We start from the raw sequence: 27,888 nt of genomic DNA, 5'->3' as shown, positions 1-27,888 counted from the left end.
TTTTTTTAGTAAAGGTGCCCCCCTCCCCCCCCCACGCTAACCCGAACAACAAATTTTCCCCGAAGTTCGTGGAAAATCCATCTTGGGATTCGGGTCCTCCGACCCATGCTGAATTGGACTATTTCTTTGAAATAGTCCAATTCAGCAAAAATGATTGCACATCACTAGTATCTACCCCCGCGTGCCTATCACGCAAGGTTCAATTCATCACCAGAAGTAGCTCATAGGCTGTGCTGCCAAAGAATGGACTCTGAGGAACCTGCCTCCTGTTGCAACAAAGGAGGGGGTTTCACTATTTTATGCTTCTTGAAATAAGTCACTGTCCTTGAGTAACTCTAATAAGGGCGCTCCAGATCACTGGAGCCCAGGAAGGCACCATGGACTGGACGTGGTTCACTTGGACCACCATGAAGTCCTGTAAGTGGATGTGGTGATTGGGTTTGAGCACATAGGGCCTAGTCACTGGTTTCCACCAGATGTAGGGCTGCAATGAGATAATGCATCAGGGCATTATATCATTGGCATCAAATTCCCATTATCTCATTGGCATCAAATTCCCATTAACATCTCAAGGTTTGAGCAGGGTATAGTCATCGTGAATTCTTGTAGGTCATCCCCAGTTAACTGTGGTGACCGTTGAGGATAGTCCTAGCATTCTTGCTGGGTCTTGGGAGAGGTTAGAACAGTAGCATCACGAAGGGAGGATGGGGTGTTTGACGCTCTCTTTCTTCGCCTTTTTTTTTTTTTAATTCTGATGCTGCATACTAAGAGGAAAGGACAGATTTGAGTGGAATCCTCGGCGTCCTCCTTACCCGCCTTGACTCAAGCTACTATTGCGGGCTTCTTTACTCCATTGAATATTTCATCCCTGGGAAGGAGGTCCGCTGCAGATCCCGGGGAGGAGCACACCCCGGCTCTGCTGGATATGCAAACAATCGCTGAGCCCCGGGGCTCCCATGACTCCTTCTCCTCCATTCCACGACACAGCTCGGGATCTGGTTCTGCCTTCATGACAGTTAAGGCCGGAAGAGAAGGTGACCTCTGAGGCAGAACCTGGAGCACTTGGCGTGGGCCTTGTGTCTGGAGGACCTGCAGGCTCCCTGTTTCAGCCGGCGTTGCAGCAGGCTAATACAGACGAATTAAGTCAACAAGGCCTGGGTGCCTCAGTTTCTATTCACAATGGGTGAGAAGAACCGGCAGGTTCTCCTTCTAGGATTCCAGAATCCTGCTGGGAGGGTGCGGTAAGCGCTGTTTCAAAGTTGAAAATGCTTAAACCACAGGTTATTACTTTAGATGCTTTGTGGAGTGCTTTAATTTCTCTTGAAACATCTATTTCAACATTAACTTCAGTTATGACTAATGCACAACAACATATTCAACTTATGGACCCATTACTTAGTTCCCATATTTCCAGGATTAATGATTTTGACTCTCGGGTTTCTCAGCTGCAATCTACTCAGAGTGGTTTGGTTCAAGGAGAACTAGTGGCTTAAAAAAAATGGAGAATATGGAAAATTCCCTTAGATATTTAAATCTAAGAGTGTTCAATTTTCTCCATGTAAACTTAATATCTCCAAGTGATCAATTTAAAAAATATTTACTGGATATTTTGCATGTTCCATCTGATGCAATTTCACCCATTTCTAAATATATTTTCCTCAACTGAGAAGAAAGAAAAATGTTGATATTCCAGCCACTCAGTCACAGAACCCTGGAGATGTCGATCTATCAGCTTTATTGGAAACATCAGGGGAAAATCTAGTGGATTTCCATGGAACTTTGCTTGTCAGCTTTGTTTTTTCCACTGATCAGGAATCTATATTAAGGCTTTTCCTACGTAATAGGGATAAATTATATTATGGTCATAAGATATGGATATATCCCGATATCACTAGAACTACCCAAATACGTAGGAAGAAGTTTATAGGAATGTGTCAGGAGGCTAGGTGGTTAGGTGCTCAGGTCAACATTTGATACCCCTGTAAATGTGTACTGAGGATGAATAATGTTCGGTATGTTTCTTTGAGCCATCTCAACTGCAATTTTTTTTCTTGATTCGCACAGAATAACTGACAGTGCTTCCTAATTCTGTCATGGTAACATAATATATATAATATTCTCTGTTTCCCTTTCTTTATTTTTCTCTTTATCCTATTGGTTAAAAGTGTGTTCTTTGTAACCCTTGGATCTTCCAAATTTCTTTGTACCGGGTTAAATAATTACCTTGTAATTAGGTGGATATTGTGTATATCCTAGTCTATATTTCTTTTATTTACAATCTGTTTATGACCCATTCTAGATGGGCTTGATTCCTGTCTAAAGTTATGAATAATTCAAAAAAAAAAAAAAGAACAGTAGCATCATGCAGTTGTCGTGAATCTGCTTTTGGGTGCAGACGCAGGCAACTGCAAGAGTATGGGCCTCCAAGGATCAGCTTGTACTCCTCTTCCTGAGTTAGCAGACAGAGTGGATTGGTGGGAAGTTATCCCGCTTCCCGCTAATGACGGATCTGTTCAGAGCCGACAGCCCTCTGATCTCTCGGGAATGAGGCAGTGCGAGCACAGATCTCCCACCCCATAGGAAGATGGGAACTCTGCAGCTGCCCCCCCTGTTAGAATATCTGGAATTCCCTTGAGGCCTAGTCCACTGCTATCATTGTCCCTGTGTGCTGGCACATACGCTGTGCTACCGACCGCGGCCCTGTGCTGCTATCTTCTGGAGTTTTATTTTCAAAGTTATCCCATTGAACTTGGATCCGTGGCTATACCGTTGATCTGGCCATAATGCTCCTGGATTCTGGCTGATACCCCGCATCCCCTGACATGGCACAGACTCCCCTCCCCTGCATGTTTATGCTTTTGGGGGGGAGGGTTGCTATCTGGAGGTCGTAAAGGTCCAGCTTTGAAGGCTGGAGACCGTGTAGAGCCTGATGTGATTGATGACAAAAAAAAGGTTTTGCTAGGCAGCTCTACGCCCGAATTGGGGACACCCAGGGCAACTGCCTTCTCCTGCAGCTGCTGGATAGTCCTCAGCTGCCTGACCAAGAGAGATGCCTGGAGTCAGTGGGAGGTACCTCCCACTAAATAAATGCCATATCGCATCAAGATGCTGCCACATCAATGATATATACAGAGGCATTATGATGATCTCACTTTAATTCTCCATTCCTTTTCAAATTATTTCTAGCATTCTCTTTGTTTTTCTGACTACCATCAAACTCTGAGCTGAGGATTTCAATGCACTGTCCACACAATACTCCTAGACCTTTTTCCTGGGTGGTTTTTCGTAATGCAGAATCCATCATCCCCACAACTAACATCAACGCTGAATATGAGGTCGAAAATAAATGTGAGAAATTAGCCTCCTATTTCCAAGACAAGATATCAAGTATCATGGCGCGTTTTACATCTCCATATCGGCCAACAATCCCGGCACTTACAAGCTCCCAAAATGATTCACCCACACTCTCAAATTTTGAAACATCTACTGCTTCGGATATTGAAGCAATTCTAAAAAGAATCAAACCAGCATTACACCCCATTGATATTATGCCAACAAAAACACTCCTGGCTATTCCTACTAGAATCGCCCCCGCGATCTCTAACATCATTAACAAATCTATTACAGAGGGAATCTTTCCCACGCAACTCAAACATGCTATAATAAAGCCTACCCTTAAAAAAGCTGACCTGGATCCATCTGAACCGGCTAACTATCGACCAGTATCGAACCTCCCGTTATTATCAAAAATATTAGAAAAGGTCATAAACAAACAACTAACTGACTTTCTAGAGGAAAATCAATTACTCTTCCCTTCGCAATATGGATTTAGGAAGAACCATAGCACCGAAACACTGCTAGTGTCCCTATCAGACTCCATTCTAAAATCTCTTGATACTGGTCACTCTTATATTCTGGCCCTACTTGATATCTCTTCAGCATTTGACACGGTCAACCACTTTACACTCCTCTCTCTCCTTTCACAAATTGGCATCACCGGCACTGCCTTATCCTGGATACAATCATTTCTGAAAGATAGGACATACAGATTGGACACCATACGTCAAAACCTAGAAATCTGTCACAAGGTGTCCCTCAAGGATCCTCCCTTTCTTCAACCCTTTTCAATGTATATCTATCTCCACTCTGTAAACTACTGAAGAAATTGGATCTCCGTCATTTCATATACGCGGACGACGTCCAGATCATTATCCCAATCAATGAATCACTTTCTAAGGCCATGAAAACATGGGAATCAGCACTTGCCGAAATAAAAAATCTACTCATGGAAAACTTTCTTGCAATCAACACCAACAAGACCGAACTCCTCATCATAACGCCACACAAGAACACCACATCCAACTCGCCACATTCTCCATCCTCAACAACAGACCATATCAAGCTGAAGCATGTCCGTAGCCTTGGGGTCATTATTGATAATCACTTTACATTGAAGAATTTCATCTCGACCACAATTAAGAGTGGCTTCTTCAAGTTACATACCCTGAAAAGAATTAAACCGTTATTACATTCTCAGGACTTCCGGACTGTGTTACAAGCTACAATTCTACCAAAGATTGACTATTGTAATGCACTACTACTGGGTCTTCCTAAAAGCTCAATTCAACCTTTACAGATGTTGCAGAATGCCGCTGCTCGTTTAATTACTAATACTCGACGGCATGAACATATTACTCCAGCACTCATGTTCCTACATTGGCTACCCGTATCCTACAGAATTACTTTTAAAGTTCTCTCACTCATCCACAAATCAATTCACAACCAAGAGATGCAATGGTTTTCTGATCAGCTCATTTTTCGCACATCCAACAGACCAATTAGAAATATTCACCAAGCGAAATTAGCTGTCCATCCTCTAAAACACATCAAACACGTGTCCACCAGAGACCGCTCATTCTCCATAGCTGGTATCAATATCTGGAACAACATGCCGTTGGACCTGCGTCTTGAATCCTGTCACAAAACTTTCAAACAAAACCTTAAAACATGGTTGTTTGAACAAGCATTCATTGTATGAATCATATCTAACCTAAAATTCAACTATCCCATTTTATTACTCACCTTCACCAGGTTCTTATCTTAACCATTTGTTTTTATCATTCTGCTAATCCATTCCCCCCCTCTGTTATTCAATTCTGGCTATTGACTTTAATATGCCTTTGGTCTTGCCTTTGACAGTTAATTTACTCCAGCGTAATACTTGATTATTCATATTTTATGGTTATTATAGTTAATGATGTTAGCATATTACCCTTGAAATCCAATGTTTCTGTAAAGCCTGTTGCTGTTAAATGTTTTACTGCTTAAACTGTTATATGTAAAGCCTGTTGCTAAATTATTGTTTAACTGTAAACCGAGGTGATGTATAACTATACGTACCGCGGTATAAAAGAATCTATAAATAAATAAAATAAATAAATCATTGTGTATCTAAAATCAGGGTTATGTTTCCCTATGTGCACTGCTTTGCATTGGTCCATATTAAATTTCATCTACCATTTAGATGCCCAATTCTCCAGTCTTGCAAAGTCCTTCTGTAGTTCCTTACTATCTGCCTCTGTTTTAATTATCCTGAATATTTGTGTGTAATCTGGAAATTTGTTCTCTTCCCTCATCTAGATCATTAATGAACAAGTTGAACAGCACTGGGCCAGGACAGAACTTTGGGCACTCCACAATTCACCTTTCTCCCACTGGTAAAACTGACCATCTAGTCCTTTTCTATTTCCTGTCTTTAACCAATTACCAATCTACATCAAGATAACACCTCCTATCACATGGCTTTTAGTTTATTGAGAAGAAATATGGGTTCCATTTTTTTTTTGGCAGGGGTTTCTGGTTGGCATTAAAGCATCACATGTAAATATAATAAACATGTAATATTTTTACCTTAGAAGACTGTACTTTGGCTATCCTTCATGAAAATTATTCATAAATGCATAAATATTAATTGTGCATAGGAAGGGTATGACTGGAGGGGGTGTAAGGCTGTAAAGTTCATCTATGGTGTCTAATAATCTTATACCAGTCCTGGCTGCATTCAATAAGGCCTTTCCTGCTACCCAGAATAAATTTAGAGAAATATTTGGGAATAATTCCACTCTACATAGATGTTCCATTTAGTTTTTAACATAATCTCAGAAATTCATATTATGGTAAATTGATAGATAAAGGTGCCATTTAAATGCTGATGATTTTTGTATTCCCAAAGCTATATCTATTGAAATGGGGGTGTGATGTCAATGTGAAAGTACCTATGTCTGTCCTATATACTTTAAAGAATAATGAAGTTGAAATAAGAATATAATCAATATGAGAATAGCAATTGTGTGATTTGGAAAGTAAGAATAATCATATTCCAATGGCTGAAGTGCTCACCATACATCCATTATTTATAATTCCTTAATAAGGAAAGCAGTACCTTCCGTCTTTTTGTTATCCATCAATGAATCAGTTACTAAATTAAAATCTCCTCCTAGAATAATCTGATATTGTGGAAATTGACTTAGCAATGCTAGTTTGCGAATATATGTTTGGAACCACTTTGTAATGAAACAGTGTGCCAGCAACCTTACACAACATCCTTGCTGATCAACCATTTACTTTTCAAATACAAAGGAAAGATCTTGATGTAATTATAGGGCTGTTCCATGCTGTCTATTCAAAAAGGAAGAAAAGAAACACTATCCAACCCATTCTTGTTTCAGTTTCCTATTTTCCGTTTCTATAAGGTGTGTTTCCTAAAGAAACGCTATTTGCGCTTTATAGTGCTTTAACTTGGCAAAATTTTCTTCCTTTTAATAGGCGAGTGAACACCATCCACATTAAAAGAAAAAAATGTATATCAGCAATTATCAAAAAGGAAACATATATAAAATGTCCATATTATTTTGTAAAAGCAAGTTTGCTTACCGTAAACGGTGTTTCCGTAGATAGCAGGATGAATTAGCCATGCTGTCTGGGAGCATGTATGTGACCGGGAGTAAGCGGAGTTTTCCTCAGTGAGTCACAGAGCTTTGACTCTGTGCGGCTGTGTGGTTGTCTTCCTGCGTGAACCTCCATTTTCCCTCAGTCTCTTTGTAGCCAAGCAAGGATTAACAATTGAACAATTGTGACTGTCTAGGGAGGTGGGCGGAATCGCATGGCTAATTCATCCTGCTATCTACTGAAACACCGTTTATAGTAAGCAAACTTGCTTTTTCCCATGGATAGCAGGGCTGAATTAGCCATGCTGTCTGGGAGTCCTAAGCTTCCGAGTTGTGTCCATGTAGTATGTTTTAGAAGGTCAGGACACCAATCCTTAGGAAGAGTAGACAGTCTCATCAGTTTTGAAGGGTTGACAAGACTGCTGAGCCTAATGCTGCATCAGAGGCCGCTTGTTTGAAGACAATAGTGTGATGTGAAGGTATGAATGGAGGACCAAGTAGCTGCTTTGCAGATGTCCAGTAACTGAACTTTTTTCAAGTGGGCAATTGATGCTGCTGTGACACATATCTGGTGCGCCTGAGGCTTCTTGTCGAGTTTGATTAAACGCTTTTCATAGCAGAACTGAATGCATTGTGATAACCAACTGGCGATGGTTCTCTTAGACACTGGTTGATCAGGGTCATTTGGATTAAAGGAAAGGAAGAGCTGAGAAGGTCTGGGAGGAGATTGAACTCTGTTTATAGTATGCTAGAGCTCATTTACAGTCTAGTGAATGCAGGAGTCTGTCTCACTCATTGTGGTGAGGCTTTGGCATGAAGATTGGTAGAGTGATGGTCTGATTAAGATGAAAAGCAGATACCACCTTGGGAAGGAAGGTGGGATGACGTCAAAGGGTAACCTTGTTGTGGTAACATTCCAAGTAAGGAGGGTAGTGAACCAAGGCTTGCAATTCAATCACTCTCCTACTGATGTGATGGCTACCAGGAATACTGTTTTCCAGGTGAGGTATTTTACATGGCACATGTCTAAAACCTCGAAGGGAGACATCATGGGCTGCTCTAGGATAATGTTCAGATCCCAGGGTACAGGTGGCTTCATTACCAGTGGTCGGAGGTGAATCATGCCCTGCATGAATATGGAGACCAAAGGATGATTGGAAATGGGAAGGCCATTGTGAGGGTGATGAAAAGTCATAATAGCGCTAATATGCACTCGAACTGATGTGGTAGCCAGGCCAGCTTGGTAAAGAGTATGGAGGTACTCCAGGAGATGTATGGCAGTAGAGGAGAACGGATCTAGCTTCCGTGGTCTGCACCATGCAGCGTAGCAATAAGAGCATAAGAACATGCCATACTGGGTCAGACCAAGGGTCCATCAAGCCCAGCATCCTGTTTCCAACAGTGGCCAATCCAGGCCATAAGAGCCTGGCAGTACCCAAAAACTAAGTCTATTTCCATGTTATCATTGCTAGTAATAGCGGTGGTTATTATCTAAGTCAACTTAATTAATAGCAGGTAATGGACTTCTCCAAGAACTTATCCAATCCTTTTTTTAAACACAGCTATACTAACTGCACTAATCACAAGTGCATTTGCCATCGTAAACACATGAATGTGCAATTTTATAAAATACGTGTGTATATGCATGCATATGCATATGTGTTATAAAAATGGCTGTCCATGTGTACATGTGTGCATGATTCTGTATTAGCACATGCATGTGCATGCGAATGCCATCTCAAGCGCCTAAGTGTGGGGAATTTTACTAGATACACACGCTGACACAATAGGCCTTTTCCCAGTTCACTCCCAGTTCGCTCCAGAAAAGGAGAGGACTTCCTAAACCCCCTAGCTAACTTGCTTCCCTTTTACTCTTATTAGCCCCGACCCTTAAAACCCGCTGACTAGCCTCATTTTTATTGTTTTATTACTTACATGCCGTCCATGGCAAAAGTAAAGTTACACAGTAGGGGACCACGGGGTGTTCTTGTGCATGTAACTACTTAGGCACTGATTTCATGGTGCAGTTCCGGCCTGCCCATGCCCGCCCACACCCCACAAAGACCATGCCCACTCCACACCCCTTTTTCAGAAAACTTTTTTTATGCACATACTGGGAGATACTTTTTTATCCGCACATTTTTTTAAAACCCACACGGCGCGCACCAGGCCAAGTCGAGCGTGTATCTCCTGGCTTTGTTGCACCTAAGGCTTTTAAAATAAACCAGTATATGAGTATGATAGCTATTTTATTGTTATCCCTGTGTAAAAACACGAAAGGGCGGATTTTAAACTGCCTGTGCCGGGCTTCCTGGAAGGGGCGGGCCGAGGGGAGCGTGTTCTGTTGTCAAAGGAAAAAAAGAAAAAAGGTAGGGTTTAGGGGGTGGGGAGGAGAGGGGAAGAGGGAAGGGAGTATGGGTAGGGAGGTAGGGAAGTTCCCTCCCAGTCCGCTCAATTGGAGTGGACAGGGAGGGAACTGGGGAAGGCATGAATGCATTGCTGAGCAGAAATTGCAAACCCCCCCCCCCCTTGCGCATACCACCCACACAAATGTGCACGGCCCACTGGTTTTCCACCATGCGTGTGCTGGCGTGCGCTGGGAAGCATGTGCACATGGACACAGCAAGCACGTGTGGAAAATCTACCCCTGAGTGTGGAAAGTAACTGAGATTTTTTTTCTCTCAATTTTCAATGGAGACTGAATACTAACAGTCACTTTTGCATGGGAATTGCTTAACAGCTTTGCTCCTAACGTAACAATAATAATATACTTCTTTAGGAAGGTTCTGTTGCACAGTTAAGTCTGTATTACACTGTGCATAATAGTTATTTTGTGATTTCTGTTACTTTATTCAACCTCTCTATTTCTAGAAGGAAATGGGTTGAGTGCTTTTATTAAGGCTTTTTTTTTAGTACTTTTGTTAATTAGGGGAGTTTCGTGGTAGTAAATTAATATTGAATTACAAATTCTTGGTATATCTTTTTTTTTGTATAATGTACTGGCTTCCGGATACATCTTCGAGACAGAAACAGAAAAGAGAAGGTGTTATCCTTAGGAGTGCATGAGTATCTGACTATTGTTAAGTCTAATTTTTGTTGTATGAGCGGTGTATGTTAACATGCTTAAAGTGGGATGCTTGATTAAATGTTAAAGCAATGACATTTCTTTATTTGAACCATCAGTGTCTAGGCTGGGGACGCTGATAGCGATATTTCCCGTCAATAGCTGGGCTGAGTTAGCCATGATGTCTGGGAGCATGTACGAGACCGGGAGTAGACGGAGTTTTCCTCAGTGAGTCACAAAGCTTTAACTCTGTGCGGCTGCATGGTCATCTTCCCGCGTGAACCTCCATTTTCCCTCAGTCTCTTTTTTTCCATGAGCCGCTTCACACGCGGGGTTATTTTCCTCATTTTTTCAAACTTTTTTCGAGTTTTTGCTGCCTCGATGGATCTGAAGCCCATGGGGTTTAAATACTGCCAATGTGGCAAAGTTATGTCCATTACTGATGGGCATAACTATTGCTACATTTGCGTCGGGCTGGACCACGACCAAGCCTCTTGCTGAGTCTGTGGACAAATGTCCCCCCGGGCCCAACGTCAGCGTGCCGAAAAAAATGGCATTGTTGCGATTGGGCTCCTATGCCCCAACGCCATTGACTCACTCCTCGCCAGGACCTGTGAAAAAGAAACAGAAGACATAGACGAAGAAGGCCTCCTCACTTGACCCACAGGACCTCTCTGTGCCATTCCGGGCACCGGGCCCAGATTTGATAAACCTCCAGCACCCGATAAAAGAGCCCAGGCACTGACTCCATTGCCTCCACGGGAGAAAAGACCACCAGATGTGTCGATCGGGACATAGGGACCTGTTCCCGATCGTCCGTGCTCTTCAGTGTCAAAGCCGACGAAGCGCTCGATGCAACCGGAGCATCCGAAGACTGCGGCGCCCTTGGCGCCCTCGACGCAATTGGCGCATTCGACGCACCCAGACCGAACGGCACACAAGAAGCGTTCGACACACTCCACATGCCCGACACACCTCAACACATGCAACGCATGCCACAACGTGAACAACGCAGTCCAGCCATAAGGACCATTCACTCGTCCTAAGTAGTCTGACCACACTAAGCATACTGAAGGTGAAAGCAAAAAAAGGTACCTTCCGAGTACCTCCTCATCAGCTGACACTCACAACAGATGATTCCAGAAAAGGTTGGCGAGCCCATCTCACCAATCTCAAAACTCAGGGGTTGTGGTCTCCCCAGGAATCCAAATACCAGATCAACCTCCTAGAATTACGCATAGTTTGAAAAGCGCTACAGACCTTCTCCTCTCAAATCCAGGGAAAATGCCTCATGGTGTACACCGACAATCAAGTTGCCATGTTTTACATAAACAAAGAAAGAGCGTCCGGTTCATGGACACTCTGACGAGAAGCACTTTGGATACTCCATTGGGTGAATGCATCCGAGGTATCACTCCGGGCCACCTACCTACTGGGTCTGGACAATGTCACAGTGGATTGCCTGAGCAGGGTTTTTCACCCACATGAATGGACTTTAAATTGAGAGGTAGCCCTCACCATATTCCAACAGTGGGGCTTCCCAGCAATCGACCTCTTTGCCACAGAAGACAACCGGCAAGCACAAGTTTTTTGTTCCATTTATTTTATTTATTTATTGGGTCTTATATACCGTCACTCGGGTTCCATTGCAATGGTTCACAACAATAAATACATAAACAATAAAAATAAAATAAAATACATATAAAACTTAAATTACAGCCGATAGCAACATTAAATAAAATAATCCTAAAATACATCAAAAACTAGGGATGTGAATTGTGTCCTCGATCGTCTTAACGATCGATTTCGGCTGGGAGGGGGAGGGATCGTATTGTTGCCGTTTGGGGGGGTAAAATATCGTGAAAAATCGTGAAAAATCAAAAAAACGTAAAATCGCAAAACCGGCACATTAAAACCCCCTAAAACCCACCCCCGACCCTTTAAATTAAATCCCCCACCCTCCCGAACCCCCCCCAAATGACTTAAATAACCTGCGGGTCCAGCGGCGGTCCGGAACGGCAGCGGTCCGGAACGGGCTCCTGCTACTGAATCTTGTTGTCTTCAGCCGGCGCCATTTTCCAAAATGGCGCCGAAAAATGGCGGCGGCCATAGACGAACACGATTGGACGGCAGGAGGTCCTTCCGGACCCCCGCTGGACTTTTGGCAAGTCTTGTGGGGGTCAGGAGGCCCCCCCCAAGCTGGCCAAAAGTTCCTGGAGGTCCAGCGGGGGTCAGGGAGCGATTTCCCGCCGCGAATCGTTTTCGTACGGAAAATGGCGCCGGCAGGAGATCGACTGCAGGAGGTCGTTCAGCGAGGGGCCGGAACCCACTGTTATTACTGACATTAGTAGCATGGGATCTATTTAATGTTTGGGTACTTGCCAGGTACTTGTAAACCTGGATTGTCTACTGTTACAAACAGGATGCTGGGCTTGATGGACTCTTGGACTGACCCAATATGGAAAGTTCTTATGTTCTTATTTTCTTATTACTGTTCAGCTTGTTGGATATTAGGAACAGAAAATCAGAAATCTCTTATGAAGAAAATGTTGTACAGCATGACACATAATAACCAATAAGGAGGATTAGTAAACTGCACCAGAAACTAAAATTCACCAAAATTTTCTTCTTTTAAAGTCCCAAGAAAACAAAAAAGCAACAGAACCTGCAATATGCAATTGCTTGAATACCAATCATTGATGATATTATCTAAACAGTATCCATTTTGTTAATAATATCTTGAGGAAAATTCTGGTATCTTGACCAAAAAGAAGAATAGAAATTTGATGTGACAGGCAGCGAAGTGAGAAACCTGTCAATTTGCTCTTTAGATTCTATGAAAACCATTTTCTCACCATGAAAAATTTTCAGTTTTGCAAGAAATTGAAAATTAAATGATATCCCTTTGCTATGCAACTCAGAACACAGTGATGTTAGTGCTGACCTGCTTTCAAGAACTTTCATTGAGAAGTCATTAAACAGTAAAAGTTTTTGTTTATTATATTGTACTATTCCTTTATGCTGATATAATCTTGGTTTTATCTGCAAAATTTCATGTATGTGCTACTACCAGTTTTGGTTTCACTCCATCATTACGGCCATTTCGAGCTTAATGCCAGGAAAAAAGATGAAGTTATTTCTGGCATTAAAACAATGCAATAGCATGTGTTATGCTATCGCATGGTGTGATATTGCCCCTCCTTTTAATTAATCCCACCTAAACCTGTCCTCAATCCTGCCCCTTCAAAAAATTTGCAATCCTGTGCATTAACACCATAATGCATTTTGATGAATGACCCTGTTAAGCTGTTATGTTGGTTGCAATTTTCTTGGTCTCCAATATGTTCTTGGAGAGCCACATTCTCTTTTTTGATTTCTTGTAATTGTATTGCTAATTACTCGATAGTCATCTCTTGCACAGTTATTCTCTGGTCAATGTCAGTTATGGCAGAATTCTGCTTTTCAAAAGACTCTTCAATTTAGTCTATAGATGACTGAATTTTGTTTAAGCGATCTTCCAAAACTGCTGAAACACTTCAAGAAATCTCTTTTACAAATTCTCCTTTTTCATCAATAATAAATTGCTCACATTCAGATGCCATCTTAGGTTCAGTGGGGCGCTGCCTCTCATGTACTGTTTTTGGCATTTTTATGAGCATACTTGTAGCAAAGTAGATAATAAGTAATGATGTGAATCATTTCCGGAATCATTTTCGTACTAGAAATGCGGAAAATCTCCGTTTCCGGCGGGACCGCTTTTTTTTTCGGCTGGCACGGGCCATCCATTGCTTCTACCATGTGACAGGGGCCGGCCAATGGCACCAATAGCCCCTGTCACATGGTAAGGGCAAAGAGCCATCGGCGCCATTTTGTTTACTGGCAGCCGATGGCCCGAGAGCGGGAGATCGCTCCCGGGACTACTTTACAAAAGTTTTTTTGGGGGGTCAGGAGGGTGGGGGATTCTAAATAATGAGATTTAAAGGGTCGGGTGGTTTAGGGGGTTGTTTTTGTGTGCCCTTTCTTTCCGCCCCCCCCCCCCCCAAATGAAACCCCACGAAAATTTCGGGGACCCCCCGATTCCTGATAGATGAGAAAATATCGTATGATATTTTCATCCATCAGAAAAATGATTCACATCCCTAATAATAATGCCTCCCCTGCTTATTCCGGCAAGTACACTGATACGGGAATGAATATCATTTGAAATTCTGAAGCGGTAAGTAGAAAATTTCAGAAAATTAAGAGGCCTCCACAGATCTCCCCTCTCTTTTGACTTCTCAGCTGCTTGCATTACCAGAAGTCCCTTCTTTACTTGGTACCTGATACATCTGTGAAACTTGCTGTCTCTTCTTGTCATTAGGGAACAGATTATACACAAGTTCCACTGTAATAGAGTTTAGGAGAAGGAAGCTGGTAAGTAATATAAATTGTTTTAATTACTCTGAATAATTACTTCTTGGTAGGCAAAGAGGGAGTAATCACTTGCACTGACTTTGAGTCAAAATACAAGCTGTTCAATGGCTGCCTGCCATGAGGAAAAATGGTAATATGAAGGGCTCTCTCTAAGAAAATATACAGGTTAGGACAGGATATAGAAATGGATTCCTTATACATTTTGGTTTATATGTCAAAAAAGTAAAGGGGGAATGAGTTATAGATAAGAAGCACCATAAAAAGTCATGTTTTTCCAAGACAAATATACTTTTATTCTCCAAAAGTATGAATTATTTTTTAAAATTCTCTCATTAATTGTATAGTTAACAGAAAATATGCCTTACAAATTTATTCTGAAATGTTTGTGATAGACTTGTATTTTGAATCCAGTCTATTATTACAACTGTTCTCAGCTGTGTACTAGTGTGGTATAGAAACTGTGTGTTGTCAATGTTATGTTACTTAAATTAAAAAAAACAACAAAAGGGGCTACTTCCACTGCCCTCTGGACAAGAAGCAGGAAGTTATTTTTTTCCCCATCTTTTTGCGCACACTACTATAGGTATTCCGTATGCTTTACTGATTCTGCTTGTCTTATTTGTATTTCTGCTAACTCTCTGCAATCAGGTTACGGGCCCAGAACTATAATAAGCATAAGACTGCAGTCATAACAGTGCTGAAAGGCAAAGTCACAGGAAATGGCAGCCACTGGAGTACCATATCCAAGTTTGCAGTTAATCATCTAATTAACCAGATCTACCAGACATGGAAATTTAAAGAAAAGATGCTGCTTTTACGAGATGGTATGTGGTAGGGATGTGAATCGTTTTAGGACGATTAAAATTATCGTCCGATAATTTTAATATCGTCTTAAACCGTTATGGAACACAATACAATAGAGATTCTAACGATTTATCGTTATAAATCGTTAGAATCGTGAGCCGGCACACTAAAACCCCCTAAAACCCACCCCCGACCCTTTAAATTAAATCCCCCACCCTCCCGAACCCCCCCCCAAATGAGTTAAATAACCTGCGGGTCCAGCGGCGGTCCGGAACGGCAGCGGTCCGGAACGGGCTCCTGCTCCTGAATCTTGTTGTCTTCAGCCGGCGCCATTTTCCAAAATGGCGCCGAAAAATGGCGGCGGCCATAGACGAACACGATTGGACGGCAGGAGGTCCTTCCGGACCCCCGCTGGACTTTTGGCAAGTCTCGTGGGGGTCAGGAGGCCCCCCACAAGCTGGCCAAAAGTTCCTGGAGGTCCAGCGGGGGTCAGGGAGCGATTTCCCGCCGCGAATCGTTTTCGTACGGAAAATGGCGCCGGCAGGAGATTGACTGCAGGAGGTCGTTCAGCGAGGCGCCGGAACCCTCGCTGAACGACCTCCTGCAGTCGATCTCCTGCCGGCGCCATTTTCCGTACGAAAACGATTCGCGGCGGGAAATCGCTCCCTGACCCCCGCTGGACCTCCAGGAACTTTTGGCCAGCTTGTGGGGGGCCTCCTGACCCCCACGAGACTTGCCAAAAGTCCAGCGGGGGTCCGGAAGGACCTCCTGCCGTCCAATCGTGTTCGTCTATGGCCGCCGCCATTTTTCGGCGCCATTTTGGAAAATGGCGCCGGCTGAAGACAACAAGATTCAGGAGCAGGAGCCCGTTCCGGATCGCTGCCGTTCCGGACCGCCGCTGGACCCGCAGGTTATTTAACTCATTTGGGGGGGGGTTCGGGAGGGTGGGGGATTTAATTTAAAGGGTCGGGGGTGGGTTTTAGGGGGTTTTAATGTGCCGGTTTTGCGATTTTTCACGATTTTTCACGATATTTTACCCCCCCAAACGGCAACAATACGATTCCCTCCCCCTCCCAGCCGAAATCGATCGTTAAGACGATCGAGGACACGATTCACATCCCTAGTATGTGGAAATGTATACAAGAGACTGTCCCTTTCCCAGTGACATAGGAATAGTACTCTCAGCTCAAAGGCCAGTGAATGCAGGATTATATAAAATATGCCCTAGAAATGGTGTAAAGACTACATAGCATAGGAGAAGAAATGAGACTTTCATGTTGCTCAGTGGTCTCCCAGATAGTTATGTATGTTTTATTGTTCATCGCTCAGGCCAGTACCATGTTGAGCGATTAAGAAATACAATAAATGTAAATGTAAGCATTAATGATTATCAGATTGCACATGTTTGTTAATGTGTAACAATCAAACATGTGGAATGAGCTGAAAAGGCGTATGACAGAGCAAATTTAAGCAATAAGCTTTATTTACTTAGAAAGCTATACCAAACTAAACTGCTCAAAGGCCAGTGAATGCAGGATTATATAAGATGTGCCTTAGAAATGGTGGAAAGACTGCATGGCATAGGATAAGAAAATACCTTCATGTTGCAGCCCTGTTGCTCATTACAGTATTCATTACAGCATGATGCTAGATCAGTTGATGAGCTTACCCTAGAATATATTAATTGCAAGCTTATGAGTGAATATAATTGCAAAGCAGAAAGCACAAATAATGATGAATCAGCTTTGCATATGCAGGCCTGTATTTCTAAAATCTCTACTAAGAAATGTGAAACAGGGGAATGTTTTGTGTGCAGAAAACCTGATCAATTAAAAGCAGAATGCAGAGTTTGGAAAGCTAGAATGAACTAACTACAGAAACAATACAAAGCAAAAAGCCAAAAATGCTGTGAAAGAGGCCCGAAAACAATTCTGATGTTGAATGTGCGTTTAATACTAATGAAGGTGTGATTTCACAAAATACCTGTTGTATTGACTCAGACACCACAAGTCTTATGAAAAATGATAAACATTTCTTCACTTGATTTAACCAGAATAAATCTGAAAGGATTGTCACAGTCAATGGACAGTAAATCGCCTCAAAAGGAATAGGGAAAGAGTGTCTTCACTGCCCTGTCTCCCCAAACCTTACCAGAATGATACTATTAAGGAAATATTATATGTGCCTAATCTTGAAAGTAACATGTTGTCAGTGAAAAAGTTAAGAAAGGTAATGCTGTAATATTTAAAGGGATAGCTGCCTTATTACAAATGGAAGTCACACAATTACAGAAGGAAAAATCTCAAATGAGCTATATCAATTAAACTGCAGTGTTGTTAATGTTGCTAAGCAAGATCATCATGTTAATTGTATTCATGTATGGTACTGTCATTTAGGACACAGAAATCCTGAAGCAATAGGAAAGCTAGCCCAAAAACAAGCTGATGTATCAAAATCGGTTCATGCAGTAATGAAATGTACTAGCCACTTAAAAGGAAAAATGTCAAGAAACCTTTTCCAAAAAAACAGTAAAAGCAAAGCTGAAAGGTGTTTAGATCTGATTCACACAGATGTGTGTGGTCCAATGAAAAATGAGACTCCAGGAAAGAAAAAATATTTTCTTACATTCATAGATGATTTCTCAAGAATTACATCAATTTACCTGCTGCACAGCAAGGATGAAGTTTCTAAAAAAATTGAGGAATATCTTGCTCATACATGCAACAAATTTGGCAGTTTTCCTAAAGTACTACATGCAGACAATGTCATAGAATATACAAGTGGCAAAATACAAGCTATTCTGAAAAAATGCAGGATTGCTTTCCAGACCACGGTTCCATATTACCCAGAACAAAACGATGTGGCTGAAAGAATGAATGGGACATTTTGTGAATGGACAGAGTATGGTCCTTAAGAGAGAATAGTTTTCTACTCAGGCTATATTCATGTATATCTTTAAAAGTAGTGCTGTTCAACTCCAGTCCTCAAGGCAATCAAAACATGCAAATTTAATTATTAGTCAAATATCTGCAAAAATATATAACAAATATTTATTATGCATGTCCTCAAAGCAAGACCTGTTTAGGGGTCTCAAAGACTAGCGTTAGAAGCCACCAGGGGCGAACTGGCCTATTGGGGGATCAGGTATCCCCCAGTGGGCTAGTCGCACTGGTCACATGGCCTGCTGAGGGGCTGTTGCGGGAGAAGGTCTCAGTGGGGTCGCGACAGAGCACAACTGCCACAGCTGAATGAAGGGCTCAGCAAGACCATGACAAAGCTCAACCTGCCATGGCTCAATGAAGGGCTCAGTGGGGCTGCAGCAAATTTCTATCAGTTGCCAGCTGTGGCTCAAAGAGAAAGGCCTACCTGGCTGGAAAAATGATGCATCTGGCGGTTGCAGGGCCACCAGAAACATTGACCTCCTCCCACCTACCCATCAGCAGTAAATAAGGAACAGCATTCATATGGTCAAGGCCCAGCAGAAAGGAGGATACCTAAGGTATGTGTGTATGAGAGAGAGCATCTGCATGAATGTGTGTATGAAAGAAAAAGCCTGTTTGTGTGTATGAGAGAGCCTGCATGTGTGCATGCATAAGGGAGAGTACCTGTATGTGCATGAGAGAGAGGGGAGAACCTGTATGTGTGTATGAGATATTGTGTTTGAGAGAAAGAACCTGCATGTGGAGGGAGGAAGAATAGCCTAGTGGTTAGAGCAGTGGACTATGAACCAGGAGACCAGGGTTCGAGTCCAGTTTTCACTCCTTGTGACCTTTGGGCAAGTCACTTTACCCTCCATTGCCTCAGGTACAAAAACGTAGATTGTAAGCCCTCTGGGGATAGAAAAATACCTACAGTACCTGAATGTAAACCAGTGTGATATCTCAATTGAGATCAAATGTTGGTATATAAAAAAAAAATGTGTGTTGAGAGACAGAGCACTCAAATGAGTGTTTGAGAGAGAGCCCCTGCATGAGTGTTATATGAGAGAGAGAGCCTGTGTGCATGAGAAACAGAAATAGCCTACATATGTGTAAGAGAGAGAGCACTACATGCTTGTATGAGAGAGAGTCTACTTGTACATGAGAGAGTGAGCACCTGCATGTATGTATGAGAGATAGAATGCTTGTGTATGTGAAGGGAAGAGACAGAGGAGACAATCTCTGGGTGAGCAAAAACAATCTCTGGGTGAGCAAAAACCAAAAGATCCTAGTTTTTATTTATTTTATGAAATGGAGAGCTGGAGATTTTTTAATCCTATTTTAAATTTTGGGGCATTATTTCATGTGTCTACTGTTTTGAAATTTTTTAGTGGAAAATATTAGAAAAAATGTGACATTTTAAAATTATTAGATGTTTTTGACCTGTTTTGACATGAGGAAATCAGATACCCCATGGGCCGGTTTTGAAAAAAATCCCCCAGACTGATATTTTTCTGCAATCCTTCCCTGGCAAACACTAGTGTAAATTCAAGGGACAAAGAGCATAAATACAATGGGAATGAGTGAAATGTATTTACAATTAGACATGTGATTCGGCCAAACCTTTTGGTTCGGCCTTTGTTATCGGCCCGCCGCGGGAAATTTAGTTTTCTCGCGGTTCAGGCTGATTTTTTTTGGCCGCCCCGAATTTCAGGGTTGGTGCACACTAACCCCAAAAAACAAATTTTCCCAAAATTTCGGGAAAATCCGCTTCATTTTTCGGGGTGGCCGAACCAGGACGAATGCACATTAGAGATGAGCTTCGTTTTTTTCTACCGGGTTGTTTTTTGAGTTGGACGCTTCGGGGTAAAGTTTGTTTTTCCTCGGTTAGTTTTTTTGGAAAAACGAACAAAAAACTAAACGGGGAAAAATGAAACGGGCCCAAAAAACGACACGGGAAAACGAAGCTAAAAAAAACCCACCCCAAGCATTACAATTTATTATAATACATTAAATACAATCCCCCCCCCCCCCCACTATCCCGATCACTCCCCAAGACTTACTAACATTACTGGTGGTCCAGCAGGGTCCCGCGAGTGATTTCTCCCTCTATGCCGTCAAGCTATCTGGCCTGCCTCGCATCAAAATGGCGCCAATAGCCATTGACCTAATATGTCACAGGGGCTACCGGTGCCATTGGTCAGCCCCTGTCACATGGTAGGAGCAATGGATGGCCGGTGCTCCTACCATGTGACAGGGGCTAACAATGGCACCGGTAGCCTCTGTGACATAGTAAGGGCAAAGGCTATCGGCGCCATTTTGATTACTGGCAGACAATGGCGAGATCACTCCCGGACCCCCGCTGGACCACCAGGGACTTTTGGCAAGTCTTGTGGGGGTCAGGATGGACCCCAAGACTTGCCAAAAGTCCCTGGTGGTCCAGCGGGGGTCTGGGAGCGATCTCCTGCACTCGGGCTGTCAGTAATCAAAATGGCGCCGATAGCCTTTGCCCTTACTTTGTCACAGGGGCTACCGGTGCCATTGGTCAGCCCCTGTCACATGGTAGGAGCACAAGATGGCACCGATGGCCATGTGACAGGGGCTGACCAATGGCACCAGTAGCCCCTGTGACATAGTAGGTCAAAGGCTATCGGCACCATTTTGATCTGAGGCAAGCCGAAAAGCCTGAAGGCATGTAGGAGAAATCCCTCGCAGGACCCTGCTGGACCACCAGGGATTTTAGTAAGCCTTGGGGAGGGATCGGGATGGTGAGGGGGGTTGTGTTACAGTAAATTTTAATGCTTGGGGTGAATTTTTATTTAAAAAAATAAAATGTGCCCCTCCCCCCTTACAAACCTGAAAAACTAATTTTCCTCGTAGTTCGGGGAAAATCAGTTTCAGAGTTTGGGGCCCCCGACCCACAACAAATTTTGTTGAAATTGCCTAATTTGTGATAAACGAAGCACATCTCTAATGCATATCCCTATTTACAATAAGGGTGAAGCAAAAAAGATATACAAACTCAGGTAAGAGAAATGCACCAACCTTCTGAGGTGGTTCAATATGAGCTGAATCATGGTTGCTACAGTTTGCTTATCTTTGCTGTTGTACCACAGAAGAAACTTAGATTCAAGTGGCAGCATATATAGTATATTATTTTTATTCTCTTAACATATATACTATTGCGCCCAGTCGCAGATGGCTGCAACTTTTGCTGGTCACCTCTTCTTGCCCTGCAACTCCGATTCTGGCAAAGATGGCCACCACTGCCTCTGCAAGCCGACCTCCCTGGCGTTCCCAGGACGGTGAGGGCGATCCCAGTAGCCATCTTGAATCTGGTGTGACTTAGGGTATGCACGCGCGTGCCTGCCCCCGTCTTATCCACGTCATGGCAGGAACCTCGGGGGCATCCCCTTCGCATGACGTCACCTGCCTACGTATATTTAAACCTATTGGATATTCCTACCTAGGAGTTAGCAAGGATTTCAGTCTTGCTTAATTCCGCTACTCAGAGACACTTCATCTCGCTGTTCCTGCATTCCAGACTGAGTGACTCAGGTACCCGCTCCTCAGGGGCCTTGCTGCACTCAGGGCTATCCGCTCCTCGGAGTGCCTTCTTTGCGAGTCTCACATTCTCCAGCCTAAGTGAGCACCTCTCACTGCTACTACGGACAGACCCCACAGTGTTCCCGTGCATCGGGTGTCCACTGCGACTATGACAGTAGCTCTTCTGCTATACTTTGGAGTGAGTACAAGATCTGCTCTACTCTCCTCTTCTCTCCATGCTGTGTGGATCCTCGGGTTACCCCGCTCTGCGGACCACTACCGGAGGATCCATCTAAAGGTCTTTCTACTCTGGACTGTGTTTACAAACCCGCTCCTCGGGTTACTTTCTGCTGTATAATAAACCCTCTTGTCTCTGGTGTCCATCACTGCTGAGACCCCGCCTGTCGTGGTGACTCACCACAGGGCTCCTCCCTGTGGGTGGAGTTAGCTCTCACCACGATCCAAGGGCCCACAACCAAGCTCAAGTATAACATACACAATCAGCAACTTGAGTTGCTTTACACAGAACATGTAAACAATTTTATAGCGATATCACTTTTGAAGGTTTTTCACTTTCATTTTTTTTATAGTGCGATTACAAAAGATATGAAAATTGAACATGATTATGCAATTCAGCTGAGCTCCACTAACAATAAAATGGTAAATAAATGTCAGCTATTGCAGCATATCGAGGTTCTGATGTTTTCAAATGTGTACAAAATGAATCAGAAAGTTAAAATTGATTTAAAATATTAGGATGCAATATCCTTTTATTCAATTTTTTTCTGTAAGATATAATAGCAGTGATAATTTCCCCCTAAAGCAAACATAACTCTTCAGTCAGATTACAAATATTTTCCATTTTCAATTCACAAAGAGTAATTGTACGTAATGGTGGCCATTAATAACAAATGATATTTCATACTTCAATATATATACTTCCTAAGTATATTTTATATATATACTTCAATATATATACTTCCTAAGTATATTTTTTCACCGCCTAGGCTTTCTATTTATGCATTTGATTTCCAATAAAGCTGTAGTAACCACCTTCCCTCACCCCCTCCACCAGTCAACCTTCCTATCCCAGTTGGCCCACTACCCCAATAATCCAGTTCTTACTAGTTTGATACTTAACTTTTCCCCTTGCTTAAAGTTGTATCCAAGTTTATTTCCACCTTGTTCATTGTAAGACAATTATTTTTACTATCTGTTTTTATGGTTGAAATGTAAACCGTAGTGATAAGTAACTCTGTTATTTGAACTTCGGTATAGAAAAGCTATAAATAAACAAATAAATAAATATAATATGATTGAAATAGAAGTGCTTTTCATATTTCTAAATCCATATTCTAAGACAATATTAAGCATGATAGAGGGTTGAGATGTTTTTGACAAAAGATATGAGGCAAAACCTGGGTGTTCATTTATATTCTCATCTACTCAGAATGGCAGAGGACCAAAGTGTTATGACGTGGACCCTTGGGCCGGCTAGAAGAAGATGAGAGAGGCGCTGCGGGGTGACCCACAGCGGAGTCCGTAGCCGGGAGGCGGATCAAGGCCAGGAGACCAACTGGAGCTTCACCACTGGAAGCCTGAGATCCCCCCGGGAGGAGCCCTTGGGGACCCGGGCCACTTGGACTTGTGCGGTCTCCTGGAACAGAAGGGTCCGAAGAGAAGTCGAGGCAGGTAGCAGAGAGTCACAATGAAGAAACAGACCAGGAGTCAGGGCAGGCAGCGGAACAGTGGAAGCCAGAGATGAACTAAGGATCAGGACGGGCAGCAGACACGGAGTACCAAGAACAAAGATGAAGTCAGGAACCAGGAAGCTACCCGAGAGGAAGCTGGGACAGGAGCGAGGATTCAGAGGCAGGAACTGGATCAGGAACAGCAGGATCAGGAAGGCCAGGGGACTGGAAGCTTGTGTTGGATATATATATCTGCCGGCACCTGACGTCGCTCAGAGGGCCAGGCTTCAGTTTCCCGCTGCGGGTCCTTTACATTTTGGCCTCCTGCGCGTGCACGCGTGCCTAGGAGGTGGGGTTAGTGAGCAGAGCTCGGCGGCATTTTCCTCATGGAGACGCAGCCACGGAGAGGCCCAGCCGCAGCCCTGAGAAGAGTGGGGGAATGCTGTGAGGAGCCCGGAGCATGCTGGAAGTGAGGTGAGAGCCTGGCCGTGGAGTTCCGTGGCTGGGATTCGAAACACAAAGAGGAAAGACAACAAAACCAACTTGGAGCAATATTCTGCAGGTAGTCAAAGCCTGTACAGTTATGCTTAGCTACAGCCAAAGCAAATAGTTTTATGGTCAGGTTAATAAAAGGTTTTTTTCCACTTCATTCTGGACGGAGGCCTGTTTGGGTACATACATAGAGGTGATTTTCACACAAATGAGTGCATAATGAAGGAAATCAGTCCAGTCTGAGCCAGGGAATAAATTAATGGCTTCATTTTCAAATGCATGAGTCTTCTTATCCATATTGCCAGGGTTTTGAAAATTCACTCACCCACCTGCCTGAGGTCAAGTGGATTTTCATGGCTAGAGGCAAAGTTCAAGGGAGCCAGAAGAAAGTGATATCTTTGGCCCCAGTTGGGGCCTACAGGAGAGAAGCAGCTATGGTGTGCTGTAGCAGGGATGGGAGAGGAAAGTGCCATGGTGGTGGTGGGGGGGGGGGGGGGGGGGGGGGGGGGGACTATACTGGAAAATATAGACTGGCAGTTCCTTCTAAACTGGGCAAATTCTTTTGCCAAGTTTCTCCAGATATCTTACAGCACATAATGGACAAATATCTTTTTGATGACAGAAAATATCTGGAAAAACCTGATTTTCAATCATTCTTTGCCAAATGGTGGTTCAAACGTCTGGCAGTTAACTGACCGATACATTATTTTATTGTTAATAAAATTGTGTTTCATTGTGTATGTAGAAATTTTTTTTATGTTGTAATCTGCCTTGAACAGTACAGCTGATGAGGGGGCAGAATATAAGTTATTGTAAATGAATAAAAATAAATAATACTGCTTCTTTTGAATTGCGAATGTACAAACAAACACAATGCTAAAAATGAATTACGAAAGGGAAATGTAAATTAAGTGAAACATAATATATGACATCAGTACTAAATAAAATAGTTCTGTTTAAGTCACAGTCATTTATTAATGTCTAACTCACAAAAAGGGAAATTTTAAGACCCACGCGCGGGTGTCCATGTGCGCATAGTTTCCAGCGTGCACACAGATGAACCAATTTTATAGCATGTGCGTGCCGACATATGCATGTTATAAAATACGCTACCCATTCGCACATGTGCCGCTGATTTTATATTGGCATGTGCATGCGAATGCCAACTGACGCTTGTAAGAGGGGGAATTATACAACATGTGCGTGGCAATACAATAGGCCCTAATCCCAGTTCCCTCCCAGTCCACTCCAATAAAGGAGCGGCCTGGAAGGGAACTTCTAACCTGCCACCATTTTCCCCTATCTGCCCTGACCCCTAAAACCCTAACTACCCTTCTTTTTTTTTGCTGTACAACTTACCTGTTCTCCAGAGCAGTAGCAGGTTGCGCGGGCCAATCGGCTCCCAAAACGCGCTTCAGCACGACAGTACCTAATGGCGCTGCCCTGCCCTGCTCACACCCTGCCCATGCCCCACCCCTTTTTCCTGAACCCATTCTTCAGCACATACTAGGAAATACGCGCGTGGTCGCAGACATTTAAAAAATCCGCGCGGCGCGCAGTTCAGCCACTCACGTATCTCCTGGTTTTCACGTGCAGGGCTTTTAAAATTAGCCCTAATTATTTAATTTGATTGCATTGCCCACTGTTATTGCCTTTTACAACATACTGTGATGATGGTAGAATGCTCAATTGTACAGACTTACTAAAGTTCATTAACATCTTGACACATTAAATCCACATTAATGTGCTTCAGTTAGCAGACATTTCTTATCATTAGTACAATTTTTATTTTACAAATATTAGTTAAAATGCAAATAAGCTTTAGAATTATGTTAACTCCAATTAAATGTAGTGTGGTTTGAAGCAAAAATCTGCATTAAGACCACTGGTAATACAAAACGTTAGACATGTAGTTAAAGTTTTGCATTAAAAGTATACATTAAGAAGGTAACTTTCAAACCGGTACATGGGCACACATTGGCATAGGTGCACTCAGGGACACAGCCATTTTATAACTTGCACATGTATATGCACGCATGTTATAATTTAGCTTGGCTGCGAGCACATGTGCCTTATTTTAAGTGGGTGGGCACATGAGTACACAAATCTTACTTCTACCACAAAAATCGGGGGATTTTAAAAGGGCCATGCACCCACGTCATTGCCAGTTTACCAGTTTGTCCACCAGTTTGCTCAGTTAACAGGTCCTCCAACCCCCCCCTGGATTTTTAGCTATACTCCCCCCAGTCCCATTAAACCCTCAGAAATGGCTCCATCCTTTTATTTTATAACTTACACGTCATCCATAGCAGAAGTAAAGTTACGCAGCAGGGTACCTCGGCACACTCCAGGGCGCATAAGTATTTATGTGCATATCTTTTGGCCAGGCCCCAAAACGTCCATGCCCACACCCTGCCAATTTTAGGAAACTTTTCAGATGTGCAAGCAGAGATTTTTCTTTTTAAAATACGGTCAGTATACGCGAGCCTGACTTCTTCATGCATCCCCTAATTGATGTACCAGGCTTTTAAAATTCACCTTTAAGGCAGATTTTAATGTGTATATTTGCTGTGTTTAATGCATCATTCTCTAAAAGATCAATGGCCTTTACTGAATATTGTGTTAATGTTTGTTAAATGCGGCACATTTAACATAAATCTTTTATGTAATTTATCAAATGGGCCCATTAATTTGCAAACTATAACCATGAGAAATATATAGCACTGTATTCTGCCTTGCCTATAAGAATAATAAATATTGTTTCTTAAGGATATATTGCCTACTGCTTTTAAATTCTACCAATATAAATAAGCAAAATGGCAAAAGAGAATTACTAAAGCAATTACTTTGAATACTCAAATGCCAAGTTTAATTGTTAAACTTGGCATTTGAGAATGCCACTGAAAATAAGTGATTGTTATAGGCTTAAAGATTTTACTTTGTGCTACTGCTCACAAGTTTAAATGTTAAATTAGGAAGACATGGATCCCTACTGAAAATTCAGTTTATTTCTTGATCTCTTAATAAACATAATGTATTTCTATACAGTTATTAAAAAAAAGATTGTAAAATGAGTGAACTTATTTCCATCTACCTACATGTGCAATCCTTCTGGTTTTTTGCAAGTTCAAAGCCAGGTCTACATTCACAGGCAACCCCTACTTTGGGTGTCTCTCGGCAGATATGAGCACATCCATGATCTTTGTTCATGCAATTCATACCCTCTGCAAAGACAAAAAAAGTAGATAATCAGGTTACAATTTAATTCTAGCCAATTTCAATTCCATTGCTATGATGTCTGCATACATTTTAAATTTCATCTAGATGTCATAACCTTCAGCCCACACAATGTAGTAGCAGAGGAGCTTAACTTCAACATATAAACACAGTAAATTAAAAACATGAATCTCTAGAAAGCCACTACACAATGAGGTAGATCTTAAATAAGTACGCGCGCACGAGCAAAAGTACGCCGGGTTTTATAAGATACACACGTAGCCTCGCGTATCTTATAAAATCCGGGGTCGGCGCGCGCAAGGCTGCGCAAAATCGGCAGCCTGCGTACGCTGAGCCGCACAGCCTGCCTCCGTTCCCTCCGAGTCCCCCCATCTTCCCCTCCCTTCCCCTATCTTCCCCACCCCCCAGCCCTACCTAAATCCCCCTCTACCTTTGTTGTGCAAGTTACGCCTGCTTCAAGCAGGCGTAACTTACGCGCGCCGCCTCGGCATCCCCCGGCACAGGCTGAAGTGCCAGGGGACTCGGGACCGCCCTCCTGGCCCGCCCCCAAACCATTGCCACAACCCCCGGACCCGCCCCAGACCGCTCCCTGACCCTGGACACGCCCCCCGCCCCTTTTACGAAGCCTCGGGCTTATGCGCGTCCCGGGGCTTTGCGCACGCCGGCGGCCTATGCAAAATAGGCGCGCCGGCACACGAGTGCCCTGCGGGCGTAAATCTGGCAGGATTTACGCACGCAGGGCTTTTAAAATCTAGCCCTTACATTTCAGATCTAAT

At 43.0% G+C, this 27,888-nt stretch overlaps 1 protein-coding gene across 1 annotated transcript in view; it reads right to left on the bottom strand.

Annotated features, from left to right (window-relative positions):
• SCUBE1 (signal peptide, CUB domain and EGF like domain containing 1) overlaps window positions 1-27,888 on the bottom strand; it is a 1,434,630-nt gene that overhangs the window by 960,204 nt on the left and 446,538 nt on the right. The window contains exon 5 of the mRNA XM_029600135.1: window positions 26,974-27,099. Coding sequence (XP_029455995.1) covers window positions 26,974-27,099 — 126 coding nt within the window. The remainder of the gene's footprint in view (window positions 1-26,973; window positions 27,100-27,888) is intronic.

Source organism: Rhinatrema bivittatum, chromosome 4 (assembly GCF_901001135.1).
Source record: "Rhinatrema bivittatum chromosome 4, aRhiBiv1.1, whole genome shotgun sequence".
Classification (NCBI taxonomy): Eukaryota; Metazoa; Chordata; class Amphibia; order Gymnophiona; family Rhinatrematidae; genus Rhinatrema; species Rhinatrema bivittatum.
The sequence above is the reverse complement of the archived record's forward strand: the minus strand, read 5'-3'. Positions and strand labels throughout refer to the sequence as shown.